This window comes from Stegodyphus dumicola, chromosome 6 (genome assembly GCF_044657685.1).
Source record: "Stegodyphus dumicola isolate Sdum_Otavi_A_Nest chromosome 6, ASM4465768v1".
NCBI classification, from domain to species: Eukaryota; Metazoa; Arthropoda; class Arachnida; order Araneae; family Eresidae; genus Stegodyphus; species Stegodyphus dumicola.
The window spans coordinates 149,759,768-149,778,689 of NC_140773.1; the positions used below are offsets into that span (position 1 = coordinate 149,759,768).

At 34.0% G+C, this 18,922-nt stretch overlaps 1 protein-coding gene across 1 annotated transcript in view; it reads right to left on the reverse strand.

The window, feature by feature from the left end:
• Positions 1-2,026: 2,026 nt before the first annotated feature.
• The window catches only part of LOC118193570 (uncharacterized), a 104,448-nt gene continuing 87,552 nt past the window's right edge, over positions 2,027-18,922 (reverse strand). Inside the window, exons 29-31 of the mRNA XM_035364676.2 lie at positions 14,729-14,931; positions 5,466-5,703; positions 2,027-2,564 (exon numbers count right to left, since the gene is read on the reverse strand). Coding sequence (XP_035220567.2) covers positions 2,278-2,564; positions 5,466-5,703; positions 14,729-14,931 — 728 coding nt within the window. The 3' untranslated portion in view covers positions 2,027-2,277. The remainder of the gene's footprint in view (positions 2,565-5,465; positions 5,704-14,728; positions 14,932-18,922) is intronic.

Below are 18,922 nucleotides of genomic sequence, written 5' to 3' on the forward strand. Positions count from 1 at the left end.
ACCTCGTTCTAAAATATTCAGTCTTTGATGTAAATTACTGTTTTGAGCCCATTTCAGCTATATAAGACGAAGGAGAAAGGTCAATGTTGGTTTGCTAACTTATTTTGGGATATTTCTCCTGAATGTCTTTAAAATTCTAAAACATAGCGTACTCATGTATTTTGAATAAGACTCGATTTTGTACGATGGAGTTTCGCATGAAAAAATAATTATCAATTTTATTTTTAATGGCATCTTTATTATGACGATCAATTGCAGATTCATATTCAGCTATCCCCCCTAGGATTCAGTGCTAACCTTGTTAGGAAACCCGGACTATAAGATAAGACATGCTGAAAGGAGGTTCTGAAACATTACATACAGAACAGGAAAATAATTATTTAAATTAAGAGAAACTAATTCACATTTAAAACGAATTAAAAATTTCATATTCAACCGTCATCTTCAAATGGACATAAACTACAATATCATACAGATCTAGTTCAATGAATTGTTTAAAAACTATCTTAAAAATTCAAATAAATGCAGGTTTCAGATGTGTTTTTAGAAAAGCATGGCAGTTTTGAAAAATAAATGTTTCGTAAAAGACGTAGGTAGTTTTGTTGGTATACACTTACTACCAATAAGTATTTGGACACCTGTGATAGAAAAGAAAAACTAACTTTTTTCAAAAACAATAGTTGGTAGAGCCTCCACTAGAGGTAATTACAGCGTGGACCCTCCAGGGCATACTTACCACTAGCTGTCATACAAAGACTTGTGGAATTTTCTTCCACTCGGCTTGGAGAAGACATAGTTCCTTCACCGATTTTGCACCCCTGAATTCGGCGATGCAACTCGTCCCAAAGGTTCTCGATAGGGTTCAGGTCTGGACTCTGGGCAGGCCAGTCCATTCGATGAACTCCATTGGCACCATATCAAGCCTTGGTTAACGTCGAAACATGACAACTGGCATTATCGTCCTGAAAGTAACAGAGGTCCAACCCGTAAACTGCCACAACGTAGGAAGCACATTGTCATCCAAAATAGTGCAGTAGGCATCGGAGTGGAGCTTACTATGAATGGGGACCAAGGGTCCCAGCCCATACCAGGAGAAACACCCCCAGACCATAATTCCACCTCCGCCGAACTTGACTGTAGGCACAATGCATTCTGGCAGGAGACGTTCTCCAGGTAGACGCCGGACCCTACCATCCGAACGGTAAAGGGGTGAACCTTGATTCGTCACTCCAAAGAACCTATTTCCACTGATCTACGGTCCAATTTCGATGTGCTTTGCACCACATTAACCGAGCAGCGCGATTAGACTTTGTGATCAAAGGCTTATGGGCAGCAGCACGATCATGAAAACCAAGCAGATGTGCTTTCTTACGGATGGTATTCATTGAAATAATACTCCCGGATGCCTGTTGAAACTCCTCGCGGATGGGGGCTATCGGTTGGGTGCGGTTTTTCCGAATTTCTCTGGGCAGCACTCGTCGGTCTCTATCTCCCACTTTCGTGGGTCTGCCGACTCGGGGCACATTCCGACAATCACCGCTCCCCTTCCACTTCTTAATCACATAGGTTACTGTCGACTTTGGGTACTTCAGATCGCTAGATATGTCCCTTAAGGATCGGCCACATTTGTGATACCCGATTATTATATCTTTCTCGAAATCAGAGAGGTCCGAACCGTGAGGCATCTTGCATGCGACTAAAGCCTATGCTGTTTCCTACACGATATATACCAGCGGAGTCCACGACGTACCTTAGGACCGCAGATATCGTCATTTGCATAGGTGTCCAAATACTTAGTAGTCAGTGTATCTGCTTAGTGGTATATCTGTCCTGTGGACATTTGCTTTGCATATGCATTTTATACAAATAACTTGTACTCCAAGTTTCATATAGAAATATAATATTGATTAAAATATAAATTAATTTATTATGCATGTTTTTGAATGAAGTGTATATTTTATGCATTTTGAACCCCTGAATGCACAATACATGGTTTGTTCAATTTTTCTTAAATAAATCACAAAAACATAGTAAAATTTGTTTATTATAATCTAATAATTTCTGAACAAAATATAATTTCAGACTTCGTAATTTCAAGTAAATTTAAAATTTATTGTTTCATTAATATTTGAAAACCTTTTAAAAGTTATAAATGCTAAACAGTAAGCAATAGACAATAAAATATAACAAAATATTAAACGCAGTTAATGTAACAAGTAAAAGTTCAATTTAAACTAATGACAATATTTAAAAAAGTGAGCTTCTTATATGTAAATGTTAGCAACCGGCGATTGCTTCATCCTTAGGTTCTTCATTTATTTCAGATGAAATTTTATAAGATTTTCCTTTTTCGTATTTTCCTTGGATCTGTATTTTAAGCACTTTAGATGGTCCAAAAGCTGAAGCTATTGTCATGAAAAGTTCATTGTGTATATTGTATATATTCAAATGTCTAACTTCTGCAGCAAAAATAGACTGTACTAAAGTAAACCGGGAATATCCTTTCCATTGAAAGACGGAAACTGCTTGCTGCTCATTACTTGCTGCTACTAAATAAGTTTCATCTGTTAAAAAAAAAAACTGAAATAAGATTGCCGAAATATATATCCATAAATTAAAAATTGAATGGCAGCAAAGTTCTCAGAAAAGTGTTTATAAAAAGTACTTTGCATAAGTTATAACCTGGATTTTATGAAATTTGCTTCTAGGAAAATACTTTGATAAATAAATACAGGATGCCCTATAAATCTAGACATTTAAAAACAAAATAATTAAATACAGGATGGCCTACAAATCTAGACATTTAAAAACAAAAGCAGCCACTCCCAAATTCAAGTGATATATGGAACTGTTAGTACATTATACACAGAATAAGAAAAATTTAAATTATGTGGCATATATACATTAGCAGGAATATAGGAATGCTGTTCATAATGTACTGTTAAGTTCATGTGGACTATTAGTTGAACAACTTGCATTAAAGGTTTTAATTTATCCATTAATTGCAATAATATTAAGAGTACAGTGCTATTTATTACGGAAAGTTGGAAATCTGTTTTATGTTCTCGCCCCCTACAATCCATTTGTGCGATAAAGCTTTAGATACAAACAGTAATAATCCCATTTTGCATTACCCTTTAAAATGTGCGTATTCTTAGGTCACATCGTATTTAATATTTACGTATTCTGAAAGACTAAATTTTATAACGTATATGAATTTTAATAGGCTTGCTTTTGAATGTCAGGCACTGAAAATATCAGCAATAGTATCATAATCCTTAGAAAGAAAGCATTAGAACCAAATTGTTGGAAAAGAATAAAATGTAGTTTCAGAACCTAATTAACAAAACAAAATATGCTAATATTACTTAAGGTGTTCAAATTTTCTATCAGGAATTGAGGCTCATGTAGTAGTGCTGGTAGAATTGCCACAAGTTTAATTTGAAAATTTAAATTTTCAGGCTTCTTTATCCATTTGCAAATTTTTAATTTAAAAAATTTAAACTGGGGAATTCTTAGCGGAATTTAATATTTATAAAATTCCTGAAATGGTGTTTATTCCCGTTTATAACAAAAAAGTGGATTTAAGTCATAATTTCGACCTAAAAACTGTCAAGAGTATGGAATTTTCTAAAATTCTTTTGTAGGTAAGGAGTAAGTTATCAAATAGGGTTATCTTTGAAAAGAACCCGCGTGAAAGTTTCATTATTGCATATTTTTTCTGAAAGACATGCCACCAAAATTAATTCAAAAATTATTTTAACCGATTTATTTTTTAAGTTATTTTAATTTTAAAGAGATATATTGAAAAATCTATTAATATTCCTGCAGAGCTTACAATCCTGTTTCTGTAGACAATCTTATTCGGTAAAATTGCAATAGATGCTTGACGGTAGGTAATTATATACAATAATAGAGTTAAATACTGATAAGAATATATTGCTGGCCAATAAAATTTTCACTGCGATTTATGCAAGAATTATGCTTGAATTATGCTAAGGATAGTAATTTTAGTCCATCGGTTTTGATTTATTAAAATTATATATGCATTTTGTTTTAATATATCACTTGCCCATTTTTTGGGGGGGAGAAGGGAAGGGAATGGGGCTGTCGAAAGCATTATATTACAGACACATTTTAACTTCAATTTTCTAATACTTAATTTGCTTGTGTGTTGTCGCATTGCCGTTCAATCAAACTGCTTAGCTTTATTCTCCCGCATGAACCCAACTTAATTCTCGAAGTCGGCTAAATTTTTATTCTAAAATGAGAGTTTTCAAACATGAAAAGAAGGCCAAAAATTAGATTTCTTTGACTAGAAATAATGAAATTTATTCAAATAATACTTAACGTTGATGATTTCATATTCATGATTCAAATACTGCACATTAAATTATTCCTGAATTATTCCTGAGACAATACTGTCATATTTTTGTGCAGTCCTTTTCTGTGCGATTTTTTTGTCCAATTTCTTTTTACGAGATTTATTTTGCACGATATTATTATGCGATATATTTTATACGATATTATGCGGTATATAAGTTCTAACGGTGTTGGCATTATAACAGGGTTGTAATGTTTTCTGTGCACTATAAGGCGCTATGTTGCACAACAAAAAAAAGTACGAGTAAAGTAAATGAATTATTAATTGTTCAAATGAAAGCGGCTATCGTGACATTTACAAGCAGCTGACGAAACGACAGTCGTTGCAAAAACTTATCACCGACTTTATGGTAGTAAAAAGTAAATCGATTGTAATATCTTCCAAGTGACGAAAAACGATTTTGAACCAGTTCATGTCAAGTATGCGTGTTTTGAACTACAAGAAGTAGTAGTGAATTATGTGCATCTTGAAAATTTCTTTTTGAGTAAAAGGAGAAATTAAACTTTTTTTAAATACTTCCGTGTTAATTATTCATTTTGTTTGAAAACACTTTCTCACCATTTCGTAAATCTGACATTTTGTAAGTGCGACTTCTATGCAGTCCCTCTCCACAGCATAAAAAATTCTCTAATATGTTGTAAGTAATGAAATTTTTGAATATTTTTATGCGGTCTCCATCTACCGCACAAAAACGGGTGTGATTGCATTTGTTTTACGCTTAGTTGCTACAGTTTACATAAGCTGGTGTTTAAAGACCATGACAGGGCATGCTTTAATATTAATGCTATGTATGGATGTATACGAAAGAAAATAGAATAGAAACTCAACATTCGTTAGGAATCGTTAACATATATCATATACGGTGTATATATATGTATATCATATGGCGCTTTATAGTTGTGACTATACTAATAGTACTAAACTTTGCTTGAAAGTTGCTGGAAGTCCAGAAGATTTCTCTTTAATTACGATTTGGATATTAGCCAGCTACCGAAAACTAGTTTAACGTATGCGTAAAAAGATTGAAAACGTATTGACTTACAAAACGAAATATTTTTAGTTGTACAATTCATTTACTTACCGTCTAAAGAAAATGAAACCATTGATATAACACCTCGATGGGGAATGCTTTGTATCCATGTTAAACTATTTTCATAGACATATATGTTAATCTGGCCACCCGTGGCCATTTCTAAACAATTCGTTTCTTTTCTAGGCCAGGCATCTACTTCCGCCATTCCGAGCATCTGTATAGATTCTTTTTGGAACCAAACAGTACTAGTCACATACCCAGAGTGAATGTTTTGAAGCACTTCAAACTGAAAAAATATATCAATTAGGTAGGAATTAAAAATGAAAAATATGAAGCAAATGATGAAACAAAAAAATTTACATTGGTCATAAAATTTCAAAACACACTAAGGAACGATTTTAAAGATGCAAAGTGCATAATATTATAAATAGAAAATTGTTTAAGAGATAAAAGACCCGGACCCTTTTTTAGCAACACTAATTTCAAAACTGAAAACAAAATGCAAAAACCGAATTATTTTTCATGCTGAATAGGTAATTTAGAACATTTATAGCGCACGTTTTGTCTAAGACACCTATCCAACTCCGAACTTACGAGGTTCCGCATTTCTAGGAATATGGAGAACAGTGACTTTAACCAAGAGCTTCAGAAAACACTTATGCAGTAAATAAGTAAACATACTAAATTATAACGCGATTTTTGAAGTTATGGTTTCCTGAATTTAATATAAAAGCATCCTACTTGGCAAAGTATCTTTGCATGTAGGATGCTACTTGGCAAAGCATCCTACTTGGCAAAGTCAAATCAACAGTAAAAACTGGAATTTATTCTTCTTTCAGTCGAATAGGTCGCTAGGATATCTCAAGTAATCTTCCAAAGTACTAGTAAAATATCTGAACAGTCCAACAAAATAGACACAAGATTGAAAATATGAGAAAACTCAAAACAGGAAAATATTCCGATGTTTATTTTTATTAACTTTCTCGCTGTCTGTAATTACCTTTTTCGTTATTCAGTGAGGTACTACTGTATAAACTAATAAATGTTATGTAAATTAAGGTCATGAAAGAGGATTGAAATTTCAGAAACAAGTGGGTTATTTACAAAAAACATTGAAACAAATTTAAGAGCTTCAATTAGGTCTTTGGAAGTTATACAAAATTTTATAACTTCAAACTGTTCAGTTTCCAGAATTTATCTATTTAGTATATTTATCACATACAGTGGAAACTTGAGATACGAGTTTAAGTTTGTTCCAGAATTGAGCTCGTATAGCGAATTTCTCGTATCTAGAAACAAACTTCCCCATTGAAATTAATGGAAATTCAGTTAATCCGTTACGCACCACCAGAAAATATTAAGCGTAGTTTACCTTTATGAAGAGTCCTGACTGGCCGGAATTTTACCCCACTGGAAGCAGGTTCTGGATTCTGGGTCAGAATCCCTCAACTTTCTTTTAGCTGCAGGATGCTTTACTAAAACCTTCTCTAATAACACTTGCTTTCGTCTTCCTTTAAAGATGCCTCAAAAATGCGACACTACATTACCATTACACAAGTTCATGGTTCGCCCACACAATGCTTTATTATGATGATTTTCTTCATAGAAGGTTTTCACTTCTTCCCACTTTGCCAACACTTCTTTAATGTTACTGGAATAGAAGCCTCATCTCTTATTCCCTCCTCCTTTAACGAAAGCTCTTCTATCACCTTTTGAAGCTGCTCCTTGTGAAGTTCTTTAAGTTCTTCACTGGGCTCCTCCACGAACTCATCCAGATCAACACCATCCACATGTAGACCCATACGTTTTCCCAAAGATACAATTCATTCAACTAGCGTCACTGCGTTGTACACAAGTTGAGGATCAAAACCTAAGTCAGAAATACTCCGAGGCCAGTTTTTTTCATGCTGAATTCAGAGTCCTCACTGAGGCTTCTTCACAAGCCTTATCAATGAGGCTTAGAAAATTTAGGATGTTGAAGTAATCTTTCCAAAATTCTTTGAGGGTCAGGCTTGTATTTTCGGTCACTTCAAAACACCTTTGAAACAAGACCTTAGTGTACAGCTTCTAAAAGTTCGAAATAACTTACTGGTCCGTAGACTAGAGAAGTGGAGTGGTGTGGTGTTGGGGAGAAACTTTACTTTTATGAATTGAAAATCCTCCAAATTATCTTCAAGCCCTGGAGGATGTGCAGGAGCCTTGAGTAGCAACTTATTTTCGTGAACGTATTCTTCACGGAGGGACCAAAAGTTTCATTGAACTACTCGATGAAAAATTGCCGGGTTACGCAGGTTTTACTGTTGGCCCGCTACATCACATTCAGTTTGTTTTTCTGCACTTTCCCCTTCTTGAAAACGCGTGGATTTTCCGAGTGGTAGACGAGCAACGGCTTGATTTAAAAATTTGCACTTGCGTTGGCGCAAAACAAGAGGCTAAGCCTATCTTTCATTGGCTTGTGACCAAACAAAAATTTCTCTTGGCGGGATGTAGATTCTCTTAGGCATTTTCTACCAATTAAACACTTGCTGGGGAAGAAACCCCTCACTAGTAATAAATTGTAGGAACTCTGGTCGAAATTTATCAGCAGAAGCTGCTGTATCAGAACTCGCACCCTCCGCATATTGCATAACACTGTAAACATCGGTTCTCTTTCAATTTTTCGAATCATCCACGGCTTTCCTTAAATATCACCTCATCCTCAGTAGATACACCTATTATGTTTCGGAGGAGGTCCAAGTAGAGATTCTCTGTCTTAACACAAATGATAGTAGCTTCCGACACCGAATCGCCTTTTAACTGCTTCTCAGCATCTTCTAAGAGTTTTAGACGGTGCTTGTGTTGGACGATATTATGTCGGTTTCTTTTCAGTTGTTCATTTTTAAGCAATTTTCTTTGTATGGCTTTAATTATCATTAAAAATTTTTGTCACAATTTTATGCATGGCCACTACTATTGACCATTGCTGTTAAAGCAATTTTTCCATGCCGATTTAACATTTATTATTTAATACTTGTAAAAATTTTTTTAAACATTCCAAAATTAATTTTTTTAATATTACTTAAAATTTACGAATTTGTAAATTGAAATTTATTTAGACTTAGAGTTTAAATTCTTTCACTTTCTTAATTTAATTTGAAATATAAGAATTTTAATAGGAGTATTCCTCTTTAATTATAATTTTGTTTAATTAAATTAAAGAGCCTAGGAGCAGGATTCTTAATAGTACTTACATTTAATTATTTGTTAATATATGTATATACATAGCGCAATACTCAAACAAGACACTCCTTTCGAATGACAGCAAATGAAAAAACAAATTAAGTATCTCGTCAATGGGCGGATTATGCATCTGAAGAACCTGCTTATTGCACACGATACATTTGTCTCGCCGCCTTTCTCCAAATCTCCAGCTTAAGGTTATGTTTCAATGCTCGCCTACCTATTCAGAAACCGATTTTTGCTATGAAATGTTTAATTCAGTTTGTGTGCGTATTAATTTCGAAGCATTTCTTTTTTTTTTTTACTTCCTTGTACGAAGTAAAAAGGAAGTATTGTAATCGCGAAAAGCTTCAGGCAGCATATTTCAACGAAAATATCCACTTTGACCGCTTTCGAATGCAATTTAACGATGTTTTTGCGTAATATCTGTACGCAAAGACAGAATAAAAGACTCTTTTCTTCCTAAAAAACTGCTTTAAAATTAATTCTGAAGAGAATTTTTTGTGGCGTCTGTACGAACGTATGTACGTACGTGCGTGCGTGCGTACGTACGTATCTCGCATAACTCAAAAACGAGTAGCCTCAGAATGTCGAAATTTTGTAAGTAAGACTACTATAACATGTAGATGTGCACCTCGTATTTTGGTTTCAATCGGCCGCGTCAAACGTATATAAATATATTTATAAATATATCCACTCTGTTACCCGGCTCAGTGATCTCAGTTTCTTTACTCTTATATGTTTGTAACTTGTACATTTTTTGCTTTAAAAATGATTGAATTATGTTTTTATCTTCCGGTTAAGGGTTTTATGCCTTTAGTAAATCTGTATGTAATATTTTTAGAATTATCAACAATTTTAAAATTGTTTAAGTGCCGCTAAGCCTAATTTGATGGCGGCCATTGCTCTTGTTTACATTTGAAACAGCTGAGTAGCGGATTTGTTGCCAATCTAGAGAAACTTAGCTTCGCAACAACAAAGATAACGCCTTCATTCATTATTTAAATCATGCTTAATCCTTTCTGGAGTTTTTTCGAACAAATAAACGTTTAAGATTTACTTCGTAATTTTTAATACAGATATTTGAGTTTTTATGTATTTTTGCCTTGTCGCGAAGTGAAAACTGAATCAATTGAATGAGATACTCAATCGTCTGTGAATTTTTTTTTTTTCTTAATTTCTTTTATACATAGTTCTAGCTTTATTATAGTATTTGAATAGAACATGTGGCAACGATTAGATAATTCTTTAAATGATATAAATGTTGTGCATTCTGAGTTATAATATGAACGAAACAATACTAATTCAGAAGTCAAACAACATAATACTCTTAAGTAAACCTAGCGCCATAGTGTCGCTATGGTAAACAAAGTGAATTTTAAAGAATGCATTTATTCTATTGTAGTTTATGCGCTGTCAGCGAAGTAGGTTTAATTAAATCTAACAAGTTTAAATGAAATACAAGAAATTTAATATTCCGTACAAGGAAGTCATGTGGTGTACACATCAGATTTTTTCTTTACTCTGAAGCGATGATAATTTAAAATATTTCAATATTTGGAGAAAAAAATAACAGTACAAATACATTATTAAGAGCATCGAAATAAGTATACAAAATGTCTTGCTCATAATTCACTTAAAGATACTGAGCTTTAAAATGTGATGTACTTTGGGGATTTTGACATTTCAGAGGTACCCGATTCCTTAAGACGGGTTCCCAAAGTGTGCTCCGCAGCGATCTGGGTCGCTGTAAAGTAAGGCCAAAGGCGCGAGGAGGCGCCTCTGGCCTTGCATCACATAGAGATAAGACTTGCGTTGAATGCTTGACCATATTTTTCATTACTTATACGTTCATCAATATGTTTAATTTTTATTCCATTTCTTGAAACAATAGTTCTTTAAGTTTTTCTAAATACTTATATTTAATTTGTTCATCTAATTCCATTTAAATTATATATTTAACCTTTTTTATTTCTACTTTTAATCTCTTCTCAATTTCATTTCTTAAAGCGCAATTTTATTATGCTTAGTTCTTTGAATATGCAAATAATTCTATGTTATTGCGTCAGATTTGTATTCAATTATTCTGGTACATTTTTTGCATCTGTTACTTCCTGTCACAGGATTACTGTATTTGTCTTCTCAGCACTGGCATCTTAAAATTTTTTTTTTCGCTCGCGGCCATCAGTATCGAACTCATGTACCTGCGGTTAAGACGTAGAATCTCATACATCTATGGAAAAAATATGATCTCGATGAAATATTGCAATAAAGCGACGAGTCGTTACTGATATTTCGCAAAATGAAAATTTTTATTAAACGAGCAAACCGATAGTAATGATAGTTCAAGTTTGAGTGATAAGGTATCGATAGCTGGAGGAAAAAAAAAGAAGCAAAAATATCCATAAGGAGAGAGATAGTTTGATTTTTGTTTTACTTCAGTAGAAGTAAAAAGCAATGAAAGACTACGATGACAGATGTGTTGTCAGCATGAAAAATCTTTACACTCGAGACTATGCTCCCAAATAAGCTAAAGCGACGTCTTGAGACCATTCATCTCAAGTTGATTATGAAATCTCGCATTTTTCTTAGTAAGAAGTTTCAAGATTTAGAGAAGCATTCACTAAAGTGAAGGTTCCTAATAACACACAGTAAGAGTCTGCGAAGAGCTAAGTGCAAAAACTGCACACTATTTCAGAAGAGATCATTCTATCGACTGCTCTCATCATGATTATGTAGAAAAAGTTGCGGGAAAACTCATTTCTAAGACACTTCTATTCAAGAACATTAGTCGAAGAATTCAATGTATAGCTCAGGATCATAATGTTAAGCTGATAGAGAAAATGAAATGTATTCAGTCTGCTGTTAGATGAGGCTACTGACAGTAACAAAGATGTAAATCTTATAAATTACGTAGGCTTCCTGGATGGTAATATTATTGTCGAAAACCTTCAGTTCTGTAAGAGCATCATCGGTAGCGCAAAGGCTCGACTTATTCGAAAATGCTTGACGAATATATAATATAATGGAAAATTTTGGAAATTTAGATTGGAATTTTTAATTTGGAAATAATTCATCAGTATGTACTGATAGTACTCGATCAATGCCCAGTCGCTATGAAGACCGCATACACTTAGTTGCAATAAAACACGGCAAGCTGTGCGGACTACAGGGACGCACTTGCATCGACATCACTTAGTCCTTAGTTAAATTTGGTATTAGAATGTGTTATTGACATAGTAAAATACTCAAAAACTAGACTACTGAAAGCAAGATTTTTAAAAAGCTCCGCCAGGACGTTGAAGTTGAACACATGGCCTTTCTATATTAATGCAGCTCACGATGGCTTTTCCATAGCAACGTCCCGTCTCGTGCATTTGAACTGCATCAAGAAATTCACACTTTTCTACAACAGGAAGGTTATGCGATCACTAAGCATTTTGCCAAACCAGACATTTTGATGAAACTAGCATATTAGTACGACATATTTAAGAAACTAAATGTCTTGAATTTGTCTCTCCAGGGCAGTATCTGCACATCTTGAAGCTTGCAGAAAAGATTTCAGCGTTTAGGAAAAAGCTGCCTTTGTGGATAAGAAAACCGAATGACGGTGGTGCTCAAGATTGTTTTTCTACAATATACCAAAGCACGGCTTCTAATAAAGGCATTATTCTACCGAAGTTCCTTTTGATTGAATATATCTCACAGCTCACCGACTGGCTCAGAAAATATTTTGCAAAAGATAATGTAGAGAAATTTATGTTGATCCAAGATTCTTTTCATTCTTAAGTACTCCAGCACTTTGATTCGCAAGACAAAGAGAGTTTAACTGAACTCTTTTGAGATAACATTCTATAAACGAAATTTGCTTGCTCAGATTTAATTGAGTTTTGGATTTCAATCCAAACTGAGTATTGAACTTTAAGTTCTAAAGCTGTAAATATTCTCATTCCATTTGCGACATCCTATCTATGTGAAGCTATATTTTAAGCTACTCCTGCAATAAGGACCAAATATCGTTCGAAAATTAGTGTGGAGCAAGAAATGAGAATAACTGTATCAAGCCTTCTTCCTAAATTTGAAAAACTATAAAGATCAACAAGCTCACCTGTCACATTGATTTTCTAATTTGCTACTCAAAGTTTCTTTTACTCATATTCAATTTGTAGGTTTTCTTATCAAATAAAATCAAACGTTTCACTAAAATGTTGCATTCATTCCGTACCATTTTACTAAAATGCTGCCATTGTAGTAAAAATATTGCAACCGGAGCGCCGTGAAAAAATAAAACTGCAAGTGCGACGTTTATTGAAAAATTTTGGGAACCACTGCTTTAAGGTATTAAGAAAAACGGGTACCTTCTCCCTTATTATTTACATGTTGTTGCATACATAATGTAAACATTTTTTAAATCTATATTTGTGCAGTATAGTAGCTTGAAATCCTGTAAAGCAAATTAATAATCTAAGTCGCTTTTCCAGGTTATCAGAAAGTAATTAAAAATTGCGGTTTTGTGCGCAACTACCGCAGAAATACGCAAACTTAAATATGCAAACTACTACTTTCCAGCAATAAATGTTTGTGTGAAAGTGTCCCTGTTTTATGATTTGTGCGCAGGTGCCACCAAACAATCAGCGCTGTAAGCTTCTCTTCATTAAACGCATCATTTTTAGTACATAGGTAAGCTTCTTTATAGTGGTATCTGTATGTCCTTACCAAACAATAAAATTCGTAGAGCCTCATATCTAAATGGAAACAGAATTTAACTCAGCTTCTTGTTTAAATTATATCTGAGCAGAAAATTGTTTAATCAAAAGTTTATTTTCATGCTCACTCATATGAATCGTCTCATAAAGTATCTTTACTAGTGTGAATATTATTTCGGCGGCCGCAAGTTGTGTGATCTCGCTAATAGATAATATACAAAAATGACAAAGTGCGGTAAATAAAACATTGTCTTAATAAAGTCACTAATTTTCAGAATAATTCTATGTATAATTTTGTTAATTTTCTTGGAAAGAAACTTGTGTACTTCTACTTCCACCCCAGTTTTGATAGAGAACATTATGGGAGTGTCTGAGGGTCTCTCACTCTACCTTACCACAAGATCCCACTAGAGGACATTCGGATCGCCATATATTTAGAGTGCCCCATGCCGAAAAAACACTATACATTTACAAACATCCATGCCTTCTCCAGGATTCGGTACTGCAGTAGGCTCCACTAAGCACTATACTGTAGTAATTAATTTTAAACTATAATAAATCAAATATAAATCACTAAATACATGGCAAATTTAGACACACCATGTGTGTTATAACTGTTATGAAATAACCTTGATTGGTGCAACCATTTAGTGGTACAATAGAAACTAAAACCTGACCTCTCAATATTGTATATAAGCGTAAAATTTTTTTATCATTCGTGAGGCCTTGCAGATTCTAAAAGCTCTTGCTATTAGATATTGTATAAAAACCACAATTTATTTTTCAAAGAAAAAGAATTTTCTAACCAAGCGATTTAAAAGCACTATAAATCTGTTAATTTATATTTTTTCTATCTGATTGATGCAATCCATAATATATAAAAAAGTCATACAGATAAACATTGAAACATGATAAGGCTAGCTTAGTTTATTCAATTACAGCAAAGCCTCAAGGGCTATCTGCCTAAGGGGAGGGATGCCACCGTGGAGGACTTTCTAAGGGAAATGGCTCGTATACACGTTACACATGGGAAAAACCACGAAAACACCCATGCAGCCAGCCCGTTTGCGAGATTCGAACCTCGACCGAACTACCAGTGTTCAGCGACTTTACCGCTCGGCCGCTGGTGGGCCGAAATATGATAAAATGTTTCCGGTGTCATGCATTACGCACCTCGTGTATTACTGCTACAGAATAATCTACGATCCATCTTGCGAGTATTTTTAATGAATTTCCTAAATAAAATAGAGTCAAAGATTTTGAACTTAAAATGTCTAATTCATGAGCAACACGTATTGATCCTTTGCTATGCAACAGACTGAAGTGTTATTTGCATTAAAATCGCAGTAAGTAATATTTAGAAATTATAAATCTTAAAATACTTACTGCTTTTTCGTTTTCGTTCCATTTGTATATTGAAGAATAGGCATCCATTCCTGTTCCGACAGCCAACAGAATAACTTGGGTGTTATCGTATGTATATTTTGTAACATCCAAAGAAAGAACACCGTAAGTAGGCAAAATTTGTTGCTCCGACCATTCACGCAGTCTTTCATCAAAGACGTAAACTACAGCACTGCTGTATTCATCTAGAAAAAGTTATCGATATCAATGGCCATTTGAAAATCAAATATTCTGCATTTCAAGTTATTCGAAAATCCTCTCTTATAAAACAAAATTGTAACGAACTACACCATTATAAACGTACGCAGAAAGGTAAATATTTATTCTGTAGTTTATAATGTGCAGGGTGGTCCAAAATTCTTGAACGCATTTCATGCTTGGAAAAAAAATACATCTACGTTTATTTTTTCTTGGAAAAACAGTTTTATACAACAATTTTACTTTCCATGTTACTGGTTATGTTAACAGTCACAATTGTCGGAATCTCCACATGCAGCAAGAGAAAAGACGCACAGCAGCCTGAAAGCAAGCATTTGCTACAGATTAAATTTTTAAACCTTTTTCTTCACCGAATAGTCAGTGACAAACGTTAAATATCTAGACATGCTATAGTACTATGATTTTTCTCAATCTGAATACCGTCAGCGTCAAGTTATCTTAACAAGACTGCCCTCCACCTGCCCTCCATACTGGAGTTCCAAAGTTCGCACGGAGCTGGACAAAACATTTCCTGGTCGTTAAATTGGTCGCGGGGGGGGGTGCCGATACTATGGCCGCCAAGATACTCCGGCATTACATTCCTTGACTTTTTTCGGGGATGGGGTATGTTAGAGATCGAGATAACTACAATTCAACAATTCCGATAACTACAATATCGATGACCTAAAACTGAGAATCATTGAACCCACTCGAGGAATACCTGCTGAAATACTGCGAAACACTAGACGTGAATTTGAATATCTACTGGATATTTTGCGTATCACAAATGTTCAATTTTTGTGATATAAAACTGTTAAATTGACTTTCCATCGAAAAAACAAACATGTACGTACCTCAATTTGCTCCTTTTTTTTTCAAACATGAAATATGCTCAATAATTTTGGACCACCCTGTATTATTAAGCCGATAGTACACATGTTTTACACTTTCCTATAAGAGCGCATAGATTTTTCACTTTATTTGAGCAACTTCTAAAAGCATGACTACAGTTGCTTTAGCTCTGACTGTAACAAACGTTTTTACAGTACTGATTAAGACAGCCAGGTATTTCCTCGAAATGATTCAGTATTCAATGGACATATCTTCGCTGTCATTAGCACATTTCAATTTCTACTTCGCAAAATTTACTACTAGGCAAAATTTCAAAAAGTGCAAATATAAATTAGGACTAATAATTATGTAAAACATTCTTCATCCATACTAAAAAGCAAACTAAAAAGGTTATTAAAAGGAAGAGATATTTTTAAAGAGCATATTCTGCAAGCTTCTAAAATTTTAGGGAATCATTTACATTTCTCGAATATTAATGGAAAATGTATGCGGAACATCTGCAATTTGGAATTTATTTAAAAGCAATATTGTGTGCTAAACTTAATGTTTCAATTTGATCTTAGTGAGAAAAAGTCGTCACTTAAAGAGAAATTAAAGGAAAAACTTATTCTAAAACATACGGAGTTGTAACTAAAAATCTACAGTTCGTTTTGCATCTATAACTACCCTTTTCCAGAATATTCAGTTTTTTTTAAATCAAAATGTCATCAAATAATTCTGATGCATCGTCGATAAAATCAAACAAAGAGTACGTATTTAAGTCGTAAGTCCTTCCTATTTGATGGATTTTCTCATTTTAATGATTAAGACAGCTCGCTCTCGAAGCATATATAAATTTTACCTTTAATTCTTTCTCATACTATTCAAAATACAGGAAAAATTATCGCCATTAAAAAATGCAATTTTTTCCAATGGGATGCTGCAGGTACTAGTTGGAAATTCCTCCCTCTCGGATTCTATTCTTGGTCTTTCTCAAAAATTAGTTCGCTTATTTTGTAACTTTTACCGTAACCTGGAAGCTGATATGCTATTTTTGGAAATATAACTGATTATATGAATTCGAATTGTAAAGCAGTTTTTGTTCAGAAAATGCTTCGAATGTGGCAGTTTCTTTTCTAGCATCATAAACAAAACAGATACGCTAGCTGAAGCAAATGAAATAATTCTTTCTCATGACAGTTTTGGGAAATTTAAGCTTTCTTACCAAAAGGCGTGAATGAAAATGTCAAGTACGGTCGCTTTTTCAAACGAATACAACTACATTTTTACCAGAAGTACACCGAGATTCTTATACAACATTTGATTGCAAAACTCTGGCTACTGAGATGCCCATCCTCCAACAAAATCGGAATAAAAAGATTCTCATAAGCCATAAGTTGGTTGAAGGAATATAAACGATGAAAATGTGCATTCCAATAAATAAAAAGCACTATGAAAATTTGACCTGATCAGCTATTTTTTATAGTAGCAATACTGGTTAGGAGGAATAGATAAAATCTGATATAAATACTCAGTGATATAAGTCATGCGATTTCTATAAAAACCTTCAAACTGATTTCTGTTTAAATTTATATTCGCAGAAATTTCAAGGAATACAATTTTATTCCCCCCCCCGAAAAAAAAATGCAAATTTGGCTTCCGTCCTTCCTTTTTCAGATTAGTGTCACTCAATAAAATATGATCTTCCTAAAATTAGAAAATCAATGAGTCAATTGAAATTTAATAGCTGTGAAAGAAAACTATGTACAGCTATGATTTTAAGAGGGGCATGAAGTAAAAATCTTAATTTCTTGATTTAGGTTAACTCCTCCGAGTTACACAAGGCAGTTCAAATATGGCTCGGAAAGATCGGAATGATTAAAAGAATAGCTACCTATTTGCGAATCGTATATTAATTTGAAGTGACCCTCCCACTCTGTTATATGTTTTTCTAACTGTTCGGAAACTTCCCTTTCTCTAAGAATGTATTTAGTTGGATGCATATCCAATCTCAAACCGTTGAGATGACACTGGGAGCACAATATCGATTGTAACGGAGATGTAACGGCCCACCACTTAATTGTCCATAACCGATAGTACACAATAGACAATGTTCTCCATGTTTTCTGAGAAATATGATCAAAATTTGAGATATTCGTGCTTGCGTATGCGTTCGTAATGGGCTGAATGCACACAGAACCGATAAGAGCTTGGTAAAATTTATTTTACGAAAAGAAACACTTCATAGTTCTGGAATTTTCCACAAAAATACTCGTAAAGCTCTTCTCAGCATCACAGAGCACGATCAGTAGTTACACTTGAAACTACTAAGAATGTTAAACACAACGAAATACAAAGAGAATCTAAAGAGCGAAGCTGACACGGAGACATCTCAATATTCTGAAGTCGATTCTGAATTGAAATGGAGAAACTGATGCTTTTCCCGGTCTTATACAGTTTCCCCCCCTCGGCCGCCCAGATATCTTTAGTACCTTTCATCTCTCAAAATTCCTGAAAGGTATGTGAAGGCAGTATGAGTTGTTACAATATCATTTACAGTTATACAAGCACAACACTTACGCCGCCAGATAATCGCGGAGTTTGGCAACTTTCGGCGATTTCTTTTCAAATTTGACAACAGAATTATCGCCAAAACCACCTAAAAATGGTGATATCTCGCCATTTTAGCGAGATAGCCATTTACTCAACGTTAAATAGACTTGCAGCTGTAATCTTATTTTTCCTGCAGAACTACGTCTTTCAAGCTTTTTATGTTACATTGTACAAAAATACTACTGTTTCACTTAAATTATTTACACTATTTAAATCTTGCTTCCTGAATAACACTTTAATCTTCTATTGCCCAAGGCACTTTCTTGCTCATCTTTATCAGATGTGACACGACTGAAAAGGCTGAGATCCCACTGCACATGTCGGAGAGAATATCCAAAGATATTTATTGTGGCAATGAAGTTAGTATCAGAAAAATTCAATAATCCGGATTATATATTTGGATGCTCTTTCAGATTTAAATAACCGCGGTATATTACAAATTTATGAAAGTAGGCGTTTCATATCCGTAATTTATTTGCATATTTGAAGTGATCGATTTTGACAATACATCTCAAAACTGATATTTTTGGCAAT